The 16,357-nt window shown below is 46.8% G+C and overlaps 2 protein-coding genes across 2 annotated transcripts; both read right to left on the minus strand.

The window, feature by feature from the left end:
- Window positions 1-240: 240 nt before the first annotated feature.
- LOC133495617 (glucagon receptor-like) lies at window positions 241-10,719 on the minus strand. The gene is made up of 15 exons (XM_061810484.1): window positions 10,320-10,719; window positions 9,790-10,012; window positions 7,925-8,014; window positions 7,148-7,250; window positions 6,929-7,039; window positions 6,052-6,173; window positions 5,127-5,233; window positions 4,360-4,516; window positions 4,020-4,179; window positions 2,652-2,712; window positions 2,491-2,560; window positions 2,321-2,412; window positions 2,080-2,218; window positions 1,955-1,996; window positions 241-1,016 (listed from the first exon to the last, which is right to left on the minus strand). The coding sequence occupies exons 3-15, from the start codon at window positions 7,982-7,984 to the stop codon at window positions 945-947; spliced, it is 1,296 nt and encodes a 431-aa protein (XP_061666468.1). The 5' UTR covers window positions 7,985-8,014; window positions 9,790-10,012; window positions 10,320-10,719; the 3' UTR covers window positions 241-944.
- Window positions 10,720-12,321: 1,602 nt separating this feature from the next.
- On the minus strand, window positions 12,322-16,355 carry pnpo (pyridoxamine 5'-phosphate oxidase). Its single transcript, XM_061809936.1, has 7 exons — window positions 15,812-16,355; window positions 14,773-14,897; window positions 14,095-14,194; window positions 13,970-14,023; window positions 13,780-13,908; window positions 13,639-13,709; window positions 12,322-13,510 (listed from the first exon to the last, which is right to left on the minus strand). The coding sequence occupies exons 1-7, from the start codon at window positions 15,995-15,997 to the stop codon at window positions 13,348-13,350; spliced, it is 828 nt and encodes a 275-aa protein (XP_061665920.1). The 5' UTR covers window positions 15,998-16,355; the 3' UTR covers window positions 12,322-13,347.
- Between the last annotated feature and the right edge of the window lie 2 nt (window positions 16,356-16,357).

The raw sequence follows: 16,357 nt of genomic DNA on the forward strand, positions 1-16,357 counted from the left end.
TTATCCCTTTCCCTTATTATTTTTTTGGTATTTGTGCAACCCATTCTGATGTATTTGTGTTTTCTGCTGACCTTAGTTGTTGACTACTTTTCAAGATCCATTGAGCTCACTATTTATGGCAGTGGTTCTCAAAGTGTGGTATGAGTCCCGAATGAATCACTGAATTAAATGTTCAAATTAGGCGTCACTTTAAAGTTGCTTGGTTTTATTTTCGTCCATTATTGTACATTTTTACTCAGTACCGTTCAGTTGTATCTAACTTTCAAGTTCAGAACATTTGCATTTAATCTCTTAAAGAGTTTGTGCAATATATTTTCTCATATAGAAACTCAGTGTTGATGTTCAAACTGTGCATCATATTACAGTGCCTTAATGTGAGATTTTATGTATTTTCTATGAATAAAACTTGCTGTGAAGAAGAAGAAAAAGATAAACTGCTGGAATAATACATAATTGTGATGCAACCAATGTTGCAAGAACTGGTTCGGCCAACAGACATGAAAATAAAGTATAACCAAATACAATCTTTTAATTTAACTCATTGACAGAAGAATTATAACAGTTGGATAAATAGACAAAAATGTATCCACACTGATAACAGGAGCGCTCACCTAACAATGCTGACAGTTTCACACAAAAATATCATCTTTTGAGAGGAACCATAAACCCAGCGATCAGTCCGACGGCACATCAGCGACGTGTGGAAGCAGCACCACCGGATCGTGAAGATGTATTTGGAACGACACCTGCATGGCTGCCGACGATGACACAGCAGCGTCACCCGTCGTGACCTCCTGACCCCGAAACTGATGCCGAAAAAGCTGAGAACCGTCCGGACTGGGCCAGGTGTCGGCCGTCGGCCTCGCTGCGCCGTCCGTGGACCCGTTCCGCTCCGGCGCTGAGGCGACAGATAAAGTGTCCACGCAGGTGTCGACGCCGGCTAGTCACTGTCCACAGCACAGCGTGTGTGCTTTCGTCCTCCAGCTGCGCATTTTCCTCTTCAGCTCGTTCCTCACCTAGAGACAAAATTGTTGCCGCTGGTCATGTAAATTCAAGCAATTCTCTATAAGGGCTCACTGGAATGCTGGAGCCTATCCCAGCTGTCAACGGGCAGGAAGCGGGGTACACCCCGGACCGGTCGCCAGCCAATCGCAGGGCACATCGAGGCAAACAGCCACAATCGCACCTCGGGGCAATTTAGAGCGTCCGATGACCGTTGCGTGTTTCTGGGACGTGGGAGGAAAGCGGAGTGCCCACCCGGAGGAAACCCACGCAGGCACTGGGAGAACATGCAAACTCCACACAGGCGGGGCCGGGATTGAACCCGGGACCTCAGAACTGTGAGGCCCGGCCCGGCCCTGCCTGTGTGGAGCTTTCATGTTCTCCCCGTGCCTGCGTGGGTTTCCTCCGGGTGGGCACTCCGGTTTCCTCCCACATCCCAAAAACATGCAAAATTAATTGCACACTCTAAATTGCCCATAGGTGCGATTGTGAGTGCGGCTGTTTGTCTCCGTGTGCCCTGCGATTGGCTGGCGACCGGTTCGGGGTGTACCCCGCCTCCTGCCCAATGATAGCCTCGGATAGGCTCCAGCGCTCCTGCGACCCTTGTGAGGATAAGATGCAAAGAAAATGGATGGATGGATGGACTAAATTACATTAGCTCATGAAATTTAGGATTCCGCCCGATTGCACCAATATTTCGGTCTCATTTCATAAAATCCTACTAGTAGCATGCCTCGGTACATCCATCCATCCGTCCATTTTCTCGCTTATCCTCACGAGGGTCACGGGGAGTGCTGGAGCCTATCCCAGCCGTCAACGGGCAGGAGGCGGGGTACACCCTGAACTTGCCGCCAGCCAATCGGAGGGCACATAGAGACAAACAGCCGCGCTCACGACCACAGCTTGGGGCAATTTAGAGCGCCTCGTTACATGTGGAAATGAAACAACCGACCTCTTTGTTTGCATAGCAGTAGAGAACCGCCACCAGGAAACCCTGCAAAGATTTTTATTTCTATTTTCACTATTTCATATTTCTCTCTGTGGGAAGTTATAACGATCGAAACACGACCAACCCACCTGAAACGAGTTTAGAAACAGCGTGAAAAAAACTTTACAGTAGCGCAGGACCCCCGTGGTTTGCTCATCCGTGACAAAGATGAAGATGACTTCATGAATGCCGAACAAGGGAATGAGCGTCAGCGTCGCCTTGGCCAGCCTAAATGGAAGAATCAAACGGCGGCGGCGCAGATCAGAACAGCATCAAAACGTTCGACGCGTTTTTTTGCACATTTGCCTCGTCGGTTGTGCGATAACTTGCCGATGCTTGTAGCCAGAATAGTCACTCCGGTTGTCGGCTCGTAGTTTGGATAGAATAACCTTCAGGATCTTCAGGAAAATCAGAAAGTTGATCTGGAGGCGGTGCACAAAAATATAAACATTTTGCGTGAGACGAGGGGGTCCAAAAATATCAACAAATATTATACGTACGAGCGAAACGAGGAGAATGGGGGAACGGATGATCCACCAGTAGTTCATGTTGTCATTGACAGCCCAACATCTGCGAATCAGGACATTTTGATGAGCGTTCAAATGTTGCGTAGGTTTCTATGAAATATTTGCGATATTAGCAGTTATTTTGACACACTTACTCTTTGTTTTCTCGGAGTATCTTCATCACGGCCCAGGGAATCACAAAGAGAAGCGGGGCTCCTGAAATAAAAACAACACGCCGTTGAAACGTAAGCTCGGCAGTAAAAGGCAACCGGAAGCGCTCGCGTAAATTTGCATATTCGATTCTAACGTTTGTGCCGTGACATCGTTATGAAATAATTCCCCAAAGTCAAGTCTGTTCGTTTCAAACGGTTTATCTTGGCTGCACTTTTTCCTGTGATTTGTTTTTGGGTTTTTTTTTTGTCAAACACTTCTTTCAGTGTTGTTGTTGTCAGTCTAATCTGCAAAAAATCATTCCTAATCCGACGGTACAGCACTGGTGTCAAACCCGAGGCCCGGGGGCCAGATCATTTTATGTGGCCCGCGACAGCAAATCGTGTGCATCAAAATCCACGATTCTTACTAAAATCCATCCATCCATCCACGGATATCGACAACCAACACTGTGCAGGAATCGATCCCACGCTGCCTGCACCAAAGGCGGGCATGTGTACCACTACCCTCTTGTAGAAATGATCATTTGAAAATATAAAGGCAGAGATATTAATAGAAAGTGTAGCATTTTGATATTTATCCCTTATCTTTCATTAAATCGGCAAAGTACTGAGTAAAATCATACAATGATCGGTGTGCTCACATAGATTCCATCCATTGTCTTTGCCGCTTATCCTCTCGAGGGTCGCGGGGAGTGCTGGAGTCCATCCTTGCTGTCAATGGGCAGGAGGCGGCGTCACACCCTGAACTGGTTGCCAGCCAATCGCATGCCACATGGAGACAAAGAGCGGTTCTTACTCAAATCTGTAACAAAATTTTAAATTTGCCATACTTAGTAAATAATAACTAATAAATGTTGAAAGTTGCCCTGCGACTGACTGGTGACCAGTTCAGGGTGTAGCCCGCCTTTCGCCCGAAGCTAGCTGGGATAGGCTCCAGCTTTCCGCAACGTTTGTGAGGATAAGCGGTTTGGATAATGACATGACATGACACGACATGTTGAGAAAAAAACATTTATAGTACAATTTGAACATTAGTTGACGAAATATGATCGCGTGATTAATCTGGTTACTCATCAGTTGGTTGCATAACACCTTTGTATAGTACTTTTGATTACTCTAACCGCGACGTTGTAGGGGTGGTATTAAGAAGTCGAGTAAGCCCCACTTCCCAAACGCGTGGATCCGCCACCGAAACCCGCAACAAGTGGACTAACACATTAATCCAGTCGATTCGATATTTCCGTGCGATTCTTTGGTCATTTTAAAATAACTTTTGAATTTCATCCCTCAGTCCGACTGATTAGAATCGAAGCAATCATGTTCCACAAAACGCCGACGGCGCCGGCTTACCCCAGCCTAGACAGATGTACGACAAGTATTTGTGACTGTCGACGAAGACGGAGGATACTAGCACAGAGTACAAATATATGGCCTCCCCGAAGAACCAGTAGTGGTTGGCGAGTACGCAGTACTGCATCAGGAGCTGTGCCATCCTGCAGCCGATAGCAGCCTGAGGAGACACAAAGCCGCGTATTACAGAACACCCAGTCGAGAATACTCGATTTCAATTCACGAACTCCAATATTAATCGGGTAATCGATAAAAGAATGGCAATTTGGCCACGTTCATCGCAGTCGGGAGAGCGAAGGGGTTCAAATTCAAACGTTCATCGGGGGCGACCGGCGGGCACCTGATGGCTGAGCATGTCGCTCACGTCGGCGGGTTTCACAATCTCGCGTCCCCAGTGGCGTTCCAGCATGGTGTCCTTGACAATCACGGACGCCGCTCGCAGGATGAAGGACAGGAAGAGGTTGGCGTGGATGTAGTTCCGCGTGCAGTGCAGTTTCCTTTCCGAGAACAAAAAAAAAACAAAAAAACAAAACAAAAAAAAATAATCGATGTTATTCGACAAAGTCTATCATCTCGAAACGATTCTTCCCCGAAAATTCAGTCCTACTCTCAAATTACCCGCTGACAAAACCATCTTTTTTTTCCCCCCAGGCCTGTAAATGGGTAAACCTTAAAACACAGGTGTCAAACTCAAGGCCCGGGGGCCAGATCCGGCCCGCCACGTGATCTTATGTGGCCCGCGAAGGCAAATGATGCGTATTAACGTCCGTGATTTCATTCTGTACCAAAATTGAAAATAATGCAAGCATTTTTTCGTGTTAACAAACAATAGTCGAAAAAAAGCCATTCCCCTTGATTTCGGATTTCAAAAGTGGTTTATAAATTCCAGGTGGAAATATGATTAAAGATTCATAATGGCCCTCCGAAGGAAACCGGAACCCCAATGTGGCCCGCAACGAAAATGACTTTGACGCCCCGACCTTAAATCAAGACTTTATAGCATTCTGTTGTTGAGGCTTTTAAGTATTAGCTTTTATTTTTATTTTTTTTATGATATTACATCAAGGAAAAGGAAGATGAAACGTGAAATTGTTTTCGATGGTTTACCTAAAGCTCAGCAGAACGACAAGAGCGGTGACAAGAGTGAAGAGGGACAAGGAATAGCCCACGGTGTACAACGTCCTGAAGCTCAGCATCATCTTTTTGATCCACATCTGAAAGATCCACGACGACATCTTTGTGAGTCCACGTCGTCGTCATGCACGGGAAAATTCCGTGTCGTGAATTTCCACGAAAAACGGGGGCGGACGACGTCCAAGTGCATGCGGAACATGATATTATTTATTGTGTCAGTATATCTGCTCTTCTGGTTGCCATTGAAGCAAGGCAAACGCTGACCAAATCCGACGGAATCTTTCTTCCAGGGGCAGCTACCCCGTAATGGCAACTGCACCGTTGCAGCCTAGCGTCGGGGGGGTCTGCTCGAGATTCGAGACCCCAGGTCGCTGCAAATGATACAGCACGCGACCCCCACCCAACCTTGCGCCACCTCCGGCATGCAAAACGTTACGCCGAGCAACAAAATTGCCGTTTTGACGCCGCAATAATGAAAATCGCGACGCCCTGTCGGATTCAGTCGAGTGGGAGCCACTGCGGCGGCGTTGCACTCGCGCGCACTTACTGGGGCGAGGAGAGGAGTTCAGCCTTTTGTCGGCTTTTCATGCGCGTACTGAATTTGCCTTAAATACGGTCGTTCCGCCATCCCCCCGCCGCTAAGTGCAGCTCTGACTCGCCTGTAAAATAACAAGAACGCGTTTGTATTTTATATTCTATACTCAAACCGTCCTTGACGCGACGCGTCTGGAAAGATTAATTCCATTTCCATCCATTTCAGGGTGGTGAAGGTTATCTGATATCCGAGCATTTTCAGAAAAAAAGCTGGTGGCGGAACGGATGAAACTTGTATCTCGAGACACCACCTGAGTAAAGCTCATACGCGGGGGGGGCGTCGAGAGATATTTGGGCGTCAAACCTCCCGAGACGTGACCTCTTTGTCCTCGTCACACTGGGACTTATCCCTCCACACGTGGCCGTCGGCGTCGCCCTCCCAAAGGCCGCCGGTGCCGCACTGCCGTCGCACCACACCGTCTGACACTTGACGGAGAGAAGAAGAACAAAAAAAAAACCCCAACTGTTAACCTGAAATGACATCCGAGTGTTGCTCGTCTGCACCTATGAATAATACTTTTTTTTTTTTTTTTTTTTTTTTCCAAGCAAATTGGTTTTCCTGAGAGAGAAAACGACGAGTATCCCTTTCACTCGCTGCCTCGTTTAACAGCCTACGTCTCGGGTAGTTGCTCTCCGTGTCCGGCCGGGCCGACTCGTCCATTAAGCGGAATCGGCGAATGTTCAGGGCGCCGTGTCTTCGCGGGGTGCCGCAAAATTAGAACCAAAATAAGTTATTTGATCTCTGCAAAACTATGACTGTATCAAACTAGGGAGGCGCGGAGGCTCAGGTGGAAAGCTTTGGGCCTCACACTTCCGAGGACCCGGGTTCAATCCCAGCCCTCCCGGTGTCGAATTAGAATTTGCGTGTTCTCCCCGTGCCTGCGTGGGTTTCCTCCGGGTGGGCACTCCGGTTTCCTCCCACATCCCAAAAACACTCTAAATCGCGCCAAGGTGCGATTGCGAGCGCGGCTGTTTTGTGTCTACGCGCCCTGCGGTTGGCTGGGGACCGGCTCAGCATTACGCTCCAGCATTCCCCACGGCCCTTGTGAGGATAAGCGGCAAAGAGAAATGGACGGATGGATCAAACTCGTGACGTTCCTTTTCACAACCGGTCCCGGTTTGTCTCAACAACCGAGCGGTCACGGATTGTTTCGCCCCAGACAATCCGTCGCATTTCATACCTTGATCGTACCAGGGCAGGTAGAAAGGACAGGAGATGTTGACGAGAGAACCGGCAGGCGCGTCCGGCCAGCAGGCGTACCTGTCAAAAGTCCTGTTGCAAAACAGGCCGCCTGGAAGGGCGGCACAACGAGAGGGAAAAGGTTGGATCGCGTACCAACCCACCACCCCCACCCCGAACCGCGGCGGCTGACGTTCAGATGAGCCGAGCGTCACCGTACCTTCGGGCGGCGGCTGGCTTTCAATCATCTTCAAACAGTCGTCTTTGTACTGCAGCCACTTGTGATAGGTTTCCTCCAGCACTTTGCCGTGGGCCGTGTCGATCTGCAATTTTATCTTCATTCAAGTATTTTGGCTTTATTACCTCATATTTAAAACCTTCTTCTTCGCTTGGCATTTGACCAGCGGTTCTCAACGGAGCACTTTTAAATCAGAAACCAAAGGTGAACGTGACAACCGCATGTATGACGAAGAATATATTGGCACCGATCTGAAAGGCCAGAAAAATATGGAACTGAAATTATGGATAGTCAACATATTGTAGGGACGTTGAATCGGAGTTACAGATGTCTACAATTCAGTTGCAGATATTTGAAGTTCACTAGCGGATGTGTGCATCTGAATTGTAGATTTGAAAAAAAATATGAATAATAATATAATAATAAAATACACTCCCAGCATTAAAGCGAAGAAGATGGCAAGTCAACTAGTCGATGAATCGGTTCAACCGCGACCCTACAGCGCTATTTTACTTTTGAAAAACATCAAATTACAAATTTTGTTGGTGTGTTTGTGGAGGTCGTGGAACGGATTCATGTCATTTCCATACACTTGAAGGGAAAAAGATCATTTGAGATAAAAATCATTGTCAGTTCAGGTCAGCAGAAGTCACCCAGTTTTCTGCCACCTTGCGGTTAATGCTTACAAACACGACAAACTCCCTGAAAAGTCCATGGAATTTTCAACACATTCCACGCCAAGAGGGAAAACAAACTAACCGTGGGTAGTTTGACAAGCAGCAGACATATTAGAGCCATGATGTCGCATGTTCTACGCATCGTGATTGAAGTGTTCTCCGCCGCTGCACCCTGAACGACAAAGCACACGTTAGCAGCATATAAGTCCACACACCCAATTTTCAAGAGGAGACACCCTGAACTGGTCGCCAGCCAATCGCAGGGCGCATGGAGACAGACACCTAGGGGCAATTTAGAGTGTCCGATTAATGGATATTAGTTGGGGGTGTGGGAGGAAACCGGGCTGCCCACCCGGAGAAAACCCACGCAGGCTCGGGGCCAGGATTTGAACTCCGGTCCTCGGAACCGTGAGACCAGCGGTCTACAGCTGCTCCACTGTGCCGACCCTGGTATCTGATTCTTTGGAAAATTACCCAAGGTCCCGCTTTCGGGATTGTTCGTCTAATAGCACGAATGCGTTGCGCATTTTCAGGAAAGAGGAAAATTGAACCGACAATCGCCCACTTGCCTCAATCGAATCTTTGCGTGTGTTACCCTGACCCCGTTCGACCGAGAATCAACACACACATATATAAAGAAAAAAAAATATGTGTTTTAGTGAGCACATTGACAAGACAAGGACAGGACAATTCATAATGCATATTTCACGCGGAAGGTAAACTCAGTGGTCTCTCGCTGAAAAAGGGAAAAATACATTTGAAATAATGTACAGAATGTTACATGTCATCTGAAATGCACAGTGCAAGAGAAATCATCTCAGTAAGTGCCCGTCGGTGTTTTTCGCATCAATATTGTGACAATCGGCGGAAAACGACGCGGGCGGTGAAATCACAAGTCTAACAAAAATGTGTCTCGTGTCCCTTGTGCACGTTTTTGTCAAGGTCATATGGAAGTAAATATGCGAGAAACAAGAAGCGTTAGTTGACTTTTAAGCCACAGCCGAGCGTTTGCGGTTCGGACTTCAGTGGGAACTTGTCATCTTTTGGTCCCTCGACCCCAAAATAAAAAAAAAAAAAAAATCAAGAAAAAAAAAAATCAATATATCGACAGCAAGCACGTTAAAAAGCGTTTTCCGCTTTGTCCTCGCATTCAGCAAACTTCCTTTGCAAGACGATCTGGTTTTTGGTTCCGTGACGGCACTCCGGGTGAAGTTGGAGAGCGTTCGTAATCCTCCCGTCGGCCTCTGCCGAGTGTTGTCGTCGAAAAGAAAGGATGCGGCGGCTACTCGGCCCAGAAATTCATTATTTGGGATGACGTGGAACATACAGAGGGCAGAAATTGCTTTTCAAGAGGTTGCTGTCACACACCAAAAAAAAAAAAATGTAATAAAAATCAAACGTAAAGACATCAAACAAACATTCATACAAGCTCCTTGTTGTATGAAGTGGTTATTAAAATTCGCCCGTGTATGTATTCGCTCCAAATGGTCTCCGCTGATGTGTACAAACTCTTCCTCTTTTGATTTTTAGCAGGACGTCATTTTGTCAAGATCGACATTTGACAATTATTCAGCTGACCTTTAAAGCAAACAAGACTCGTTGTAAATCTTACATTCAAACATTTGCATCCATCTTTGATCATATCTATTGTTAAAAGTTCCCCATAAGTGTGTAATAACGACTCTTCTGCATGATTTCATGATCAATGCAATGCCCATCTGCCATCTATCTATCTATCCATCTATCTATCCATCCATCCATCCATCCATCCATCCATCTATCTATCTCGTGTTCGACTTCAAAAACTTGTTTTAGTCGTTAAAAACAACACAAAATCATGGCATCCAATCCATCATTCTCAGATCAAAAGAGCTAAAGAACAAAGAGAGAGAGAGAGAGAGAGAGAAAGAAAAAAAACAGTTGTGGACAAACGAAGAGCAGACTTACGGGCGATATTTGCAGCTGGCCGGTCGGAAAACCGGCCGCGTTGCGCTGTTAAGGTGGCCGCGTCCTGCGTGAACCCGCACGCAGACCCCGCTCGTCGGATTGGTTCCGAGGTACCTGACGCGGCTGAAACTGGTCTACTCTGCACTCCACTCGGCGAAGATGCACGCTCGCTCCCCTTCCCGAGGTTTCCTCACCTCCTGCACTGACGGCGTGAATTGCGACTCTGTAATCATGTGCAAATAATTCAGCGTGTTTCAACCTATATACAGTATTATTTTAAGACTTTTGACTTTTTTTTTTTTTTTTCATGTGGCACGATGCACTTGTAATCAGTGGCGGTCCTAGAACAATTTTGGGGGCGGTGATGGAGGTGGGCACAATCTGGACTCCGACCTTCCTTTGCGGAGTTTGCATGTTCTTAATTGTGTTCCGACATTTTCCAACATTCCATAACATTGCAGTGCAAGTTTGCTACATTGAAGAATCCAAGATGTGGTTTTGTCCTTCCTCTCACAGAAAGCTGTACATACCTGGGAATCGTTTTAAACGAGTGGAATATGACAAATCCGTGGGCTCAGCTGGAAAGCGTTGGGCTCACAGCTCTGAGGACCCGGGTTCCATCCCAGACGCGCCTGTGTGGCGGCGGACCCAAATGCAGGACTTCGAGGCAGAGGCACAATGTTCGACGCGGTTTATTCCGGAAACTGGGTCATACACGGTGTAGGAGTCCGACAGGGCAGAGGCGCAGAAACGCTAGGCTAGGCGGGATCCAAAAGACGTACAGCGAGGGTTCGATGAGTCTGAAGCAAACTAACTAACTCAACAGGACAGGATCAAACAAAAGTGCACAGAGTTGCTGTGACTAGGGCTACACTAACTTTACGCGTAGAAGCGAAGAGTCCCACAGGCAGTGAATGCATCTCGCTAACACAAAGCAACAAACTCGCAAATGCCAGCGACAAAAACTCCGACTTAAATGCCTGTCTAATTACATAATTACAGTCCGAACGTGAAACAGCTGCGAAAGGTGACAGGTGTCACCGCCCAGAGCAGTGTCGTGGCCACGCCCCTCTTGGCAGTGGCCAAGCCTTACTCCCGCGACCCTCGTGAGGATTAGCGGCTAATAAAATGGATGAATGGATGGGGGAATATGACAAATCTGCGTCCTTTATGACCTCGGATTAGAGTTGCAGTCTTGCTTTTGCCAATACTAAATATGATTTTACGTTTGTAGCTAGCTCGCGCCTCCGCCTCCGCATGAAGATTATACCCAAGTATGAAGTACAAATGTGTGTGATTGACCACGTTTTCCAGTCAATTATTTTTCCTTCGCCTCCCCGCAAAGACTTTTCTTTTTCAACTGATTTTGCGAGTACTTCCTATTCATCCACGGCATGCGCAATCGGCGTACGACTGCCCGCCGCCGTCGTCCCTCAATCATTTTATTGACGGGATTGACGACAGAGAACACGACGGCCCGGCGAGTCGAAAAGGCGGCAACGGCGAAACAGCATGTAACTGTTTGAACACACCGACCGTGGCACTCGAGATAAACCCAAGAAAATTAAGATTTGGAGTGGGAACATTCGAACCAAAAGATTTGCGGTTCTTTTCCGGGCTGGAAAAAAACCTGTGGTTTAGTCACTTCACGAAAATAAAAAAAAAAAGTCTGTCACACGGCGTGTGGATGCGCAAGGTGACCGTTTGTCGGTAAACGGCGTGGAGAAAACGGAGGAAGTAACGACAACTGCGGTGTCCCGACGTCCCGAGCGTTTAAACGAAGGAGAAATGGCATACAATCTACTTTATGTCCAACCCTGTGGGGAAAAGCCAGCAGGCTACTTCCTGGTAGGCTACCCGGCAACCGCTTCCAAATATGGGCAAGCTAGTGCTAGGACGCCCCCGAAAACCAGACGCCAAAAGTGTAGCGTGAGAAGGCCTTACACTTTGGACATTTCTCAAAACAACTCACTGACTAGTCCTTGCGTCTGGATTAACAAAAAAAAAAAAATAAATAATAATAATAATAATAACTCAAATTGCTTCAAGTTGTCGGTATAGCGGGCACCGAAGTTTTGTTGACAATTCTTCTAAATCGTAAGTTACATCGCAGCGTTTTCCCGTGGACCATCGAGATTGGATCGAAGAACAGAACTCGGAATCGACGGGACACGGACGAGACCACGGGTGTCAAACTCGAGGCCCGGGGGCCAGATCCGGCCCGCCACATGATTTTACGCGGCCCCCAAAAGGCAAATCAAGTGTGCCAACTTCCGTGATTCTTGTTTGAATCTGTGCCAAAATCCCAAATTGTCTTATCATAAATGATAACACTGATAACATTGCAAACATTCTGATTCCAAAACGAGTTCATGAATTTGTAACTATGAATTAGCCATTGGAGAGTTGTATGGTTTCAGTCATGACGGCCCTGTGAGGGAAAACGTAACGACAACGTGGCTCGCAGACATCGCTCTTCACAAAGCAATCATTTATTAATGGAAATTAAAAAAAAAACAACAACATCTTTATAAGAAACACAATGGACTTTTAATTGCATGCACTGATCATGTATTGTTTGTACATTCGCAGTTCACAATTTCATATTTTTTTTTCCTGTCACGGTTATCTCCAGTTATTCACCGAAGAAGAAAAAATCCAATTTTGGTGCTTTTTCCAAAACACCAACGCTCTGTCTCAATAGGAAAGCAGTAATTGGTGTCAAGGAAGTACGCTCACGTGATCCATCTCGACTCAGATGTCAGGGAGGGGCTAAGATTAGCCTGGGTTGTTAGCAGAAGTTATAGAGTCTTCGTCACATTTGCAAGAACACATGTGCTTCAAATGTTTCCTTTTCAGACAAACGGAGCTAGCTACAGCTTTTTAGCAGCGCGTTATACAATGAGTTTTAAATAATTACTATGGGGTTTTTTTCCATCACAATTCCATATCAATACTTTTTGCATGATTCTACGGTTCAAACTTTAATTTTGAAAGGTATTTTTGTCAGATTAATTTGAAATGAGCGGTACACAGGCTCCATCTAGTGGTACACCAAAGAATCACCGAATTAAATGATCGAAAACAGCATAATCTACAGCGACTTGATCTTTTTTTGTTGTTGTTAAACGCATTACTCAATATTTAAGTACAGTTCAGTTCTATTTAACAATAAATCTGCAATTAATATTTTGAAGCAGTTCATTTTAGAACATTTATTGAATTTTTTTTAAATGATTTTTGAGCAATAGATTTTTTTTAATCATTAAGTGCGTTGTTAATATTCAAACTGTGTATAATGTCGCAGTTCAGGTACTTTAAGAGCCAAGTATTTTTTTTTTTTGAGGTAGTACTGGTTTAAATTATTGATAGTCAATTCAAAACATTGGTGGGATCATCCAAAATTGATTTTTTTTTTTTAATTTTCGCTATTTGCCGCAGGGCTCCGTCTTCATCTCTGCCGAGGTTTGTTAGATGGAAAAATTAAAAACAAGTGACGCCGCGATGTTTTTGAAGTTCTGTGGCGGGTGGCGAGAACCCGGGGGGGTCGTCCCGCGTTCACGGGGAGAGCCGCTGGTAAACCCAGCCCCCCTCGCCGCGCCGCTGGTACTCTCCCAGCTGGGCGTCGGCGGCCATTTTGGTGAAGACGATGCGGTCGTGGAGCCTGTTGGTCTGACCCTGCCAGAACTCGATCAGATGGGGCTTCACCACGTAGCCCCCCCTGGTGGACGGCAGGGGAATACACGGAAGAGGACAGGACGAAGGGGAAGGGTCAAATCAAAGCAGAAGGAGGCGTTAGATATGAAAAATATGACTTCATTTCGGGATTTTAATCGGGAAAATACCCACCAGTAGTCCGGCATGGGCACTTGCGTGTCCTTGTACTTCTCCTCCAGCTCCGCATTCTTCTCCCTCAGGAACTAAAAAGATGTCGTGAACAAAGTGAACTTTTCAAAGGGCTCGGCGCCGGGAGGTCGCGGGTCTTCTTACGCCTCTGTCGGGGACCGGCGTGCTCTGCCTGCTCACCACCGCCCCGATCTGGCTGCTTTTCGGCCGCGAGTGGAAGTAATCACGGGAGCTCTGGTAGGGGATGCGCTCCACTTCGCCCTCGATGCGGATCTGCCGAAGCCAGAAACCAGTTGAGGCCGAGAGAGGGAAGCGGACTTTGGTCTTGACTCACCTGTCTGTTCAAAGGTTCCCAGTAGAAGACGAGGCAAGCGTGAGGGTTGCTCTCCTGCGGATGGACGACAGCGTGACTTGGGTGGGGACAAAAGGTGGAAAGGTCAAACAGCAAACGCGACCCACCAGCTCCGTTCCCTTGCGGCTCTCGTAGTTGGTGAAGAATCGGAAGCCGTAGTCGCTGTAACCTTTCAGCAGGACCATGCGGGCCGACGGCCGTCCATCTCTTGGAGATAACCAAGTAAGAATTGTTTCTGCCCGCAATGAAGAATGCTTTGCTTCTGCCTGCAATGAAGAACGCTTTGCTCTGCTCTAGATAACGTGGTCGCAAATGTAGGATAAACGGTCGTTTATGTGACTTCACTTGATGATCGTTGTGTTCTCTGACTGGAGCACACTCCGACGTCTGCACCTCGCCACTGTAAACGTGAACTCCTGGAGATATCGTATAACTTTTTTCTAAGTACTAAAGGATTTTTTTTTTTGGGGGGGGGCACAGGGACAGAAGCAAGTGTTTTTTAAAAAAATGTAAGACACACGTGCCATGCGCATAGAAAATCTATTTTGCCGGTAGGCTGTTTGACGTAAGCCTCAAAGGTTCATTAGCCTGGAGGGTTAGCGTCCTATTTTTTTTTTTTTATCCATAGATTAATTTAATTGGCGGTGAACAGAAGCGGCGGGAGGTGGGAGGACTCGAGGTAACGAAGTGGACAAAGGCACAGCGGAAACGAGACAAACAATATCGGACAAAAACGAGAAAAAGCAGGGGAGATTTCCGACGACGTAGCATGTGACGGCGCTCACTTGGTTGCCGTGGCGATGCACATGGCGTTGGCCTCGCCGACCTCGGGGCACTTGGCGGCTTCGTCGAACCAGCCTCCGAACTGCTCGATTGGGTCCAGCGAGGTCAGCTGGTCCTCCTCGAAACACTAAAGTCGACACCATCGGGAGTGACGTTCACGCGTTCATTCGTTCGTTCCGGTGCAGACGTGCGACGCCTCGCCGTCATCGCCGTAAGCATTAAATGAGATATAATTCGCAACTTTTCCGTGGCGTGCTTCTGAAAGTACACTTGTCAAGTCATGTAGCGGTGACATCGTTAAACATCAATATATTCCATATCGCGCGTTATCGCAAGTGAGCACTGGTAACACAGCTTCCTCGCTGCAAGCGTGTTGACACTGCAGCTCTGCTTACCCATTGGCTTTTATTATTATTATTATTTTTTCATTGAGAGAACGTTTGGGGGAAGTTATTATTATTACTACGTTACTTAGCTCCAATATGATCTCATTGAAGAACGCCTAGCTACATTTTCATAAACAGATAATTATTTGCGGCGGCACGGAGGTACAGCCGGTAAAGCATTGCCCTCACAGTTTTGAAGTCCCGGGTTCGAACCCGGACCCGCCGGAGTGGGTTTTCTCTGGGTACTCCGGTTTCCCTCCCGCATCCCCAAAAACGTGCAACATGAATTGGACACTCTAAATTGCCCATAGGTGTGATTTTGAGTGCAACTGTCTCGATGTGCCCCTGCGATTGGCTGGCGATCAGTTGACAGCTGGGATAGGCTACAGCACTCCCCGCGACCCTTGTGAGGATACGCGGAAAAGAAGATTGGCTGGATGAATGGATAATTAGCTCCAATATCATGTCAGCGGAGAATGCCTTGGTACATTTACATAAACAGATAAATATTTGCTTGGTTCCTCACATTTGATGGGTGAACTGGAACTCCGGAGACCACAAAATTCAAAATTCGATCACGTGTGCATTCACTTACGGCGTGTTACACAGTAATAATCTATCGATGGCGTCACGTCAGCTTTCTCGCAACGCTCACCTCCTCGTCTCCTTTGTACTTCTTCCTCATGTCACTCAGATCCATGCTGGAGTTCTCACGAGTCGTCTGTCCGCCGAGAAGGTGTGCAAAGACGCTTCGTGCGCGACCAGTCGGAGGCAAACGAGACCCGCGATTAGCCCCGAATAAAAACAACACAATCGGTCGCAATGACAGCGTCCGCCTCATGCTTGTCGCCAATATGACGTAACTGAGAGTTTTGTAACAGGATGTTAATAGGTAACTCGGAATTTTTTTCCCCTTCCTAATAGCCAGCAGTTTCTTACTCAGCTGATGACTTTTTATGACATGAAGTAGATACAAAAATATTAAATGTTACTTTCAAGAAAGAACTTGCTCATCCATGCATCGTGCTGCGTTTAAAGAATATTGTCCCGAAGAGTTTCGAAAAAGAAAATACGATCGTGCCCTGTTGGAATTCATTAATTTGAAGAAGAAGAATTGTGAAAGTCTGGAATTTTTAGCTTTAGATTTTATATTTGTCAGCCTTCGTCATCTAATTACATGACCGTTACATATAGTCTTCAA

This window comes from Syngnathoides biaculeatus, chromosome 22, assembly GCF_019802595.1.
Source record: "Syngnathoides biaculeatus isolate LvHL_M chromosome 22, ASM1980259v1, whole genome shotgun sequence".
In the NCBI taxonomy this organism is placed as follows: domain Eukaryota; kingdom Metazoa; phylum Chordata; class Actinopteri; order Syngnathiformes; family Syngnathidae; genus Syngnathoides; species Syngnathoides biaculeatus.

What these genes read in the sequence shown, in the direction of transcription:
- pnpo (XM_061809936.1), bottom strand. Translation starts at nt 15,997, where the DNA reads ATGAGGCGGACGCTGTCATTGCGACCGATTGTGTTGTTTTTATTCGGG. An exon ending in AGTACAAAGGAGACGAGGAG is followed by an intron (nt 14,898 to 15,811) that starts GTGAGCGTTGCG and finishes TGTCGACTTTAG; the next exon opens with TGTTTCGAGGAGGACCAGCT. An exon ending in GGGAACCTTTGAACAGACAG is followed by an intron (nt 13,909 to 13,969) that starts GTGAGTCAAGAC and finishes TGGCTTCGGCAG; the next exon opens with ATCCGCATCGAGGGCGAAGT.
- LOC133495617 (XM_061810484.1), bottom strand. Translation starts at nt 7,984, where the DNA reads ATGCGTAGAACATGCGACATCATGGCTCTAATATGTCTGCTGCTTGTC. An exon ending in TGCTTGTCAAACTACCCACG is followed by an intron (nt 7,251 to 7,924) that starts GTTAGTTTGTTT and finishes ATAAAATTGCAG; the next exon opens with ATCGACACGGCCCACGGCAA. An exon ending in TGTTTCTAAACTCGTTTCAG is followed by an intron (nt 1,997 to 2,079) that starts GTGGGTTGGTCG and finishes AAATCTTTGCAG; the next exon opens with GGTTTCCTGGTGGCGGTTCT.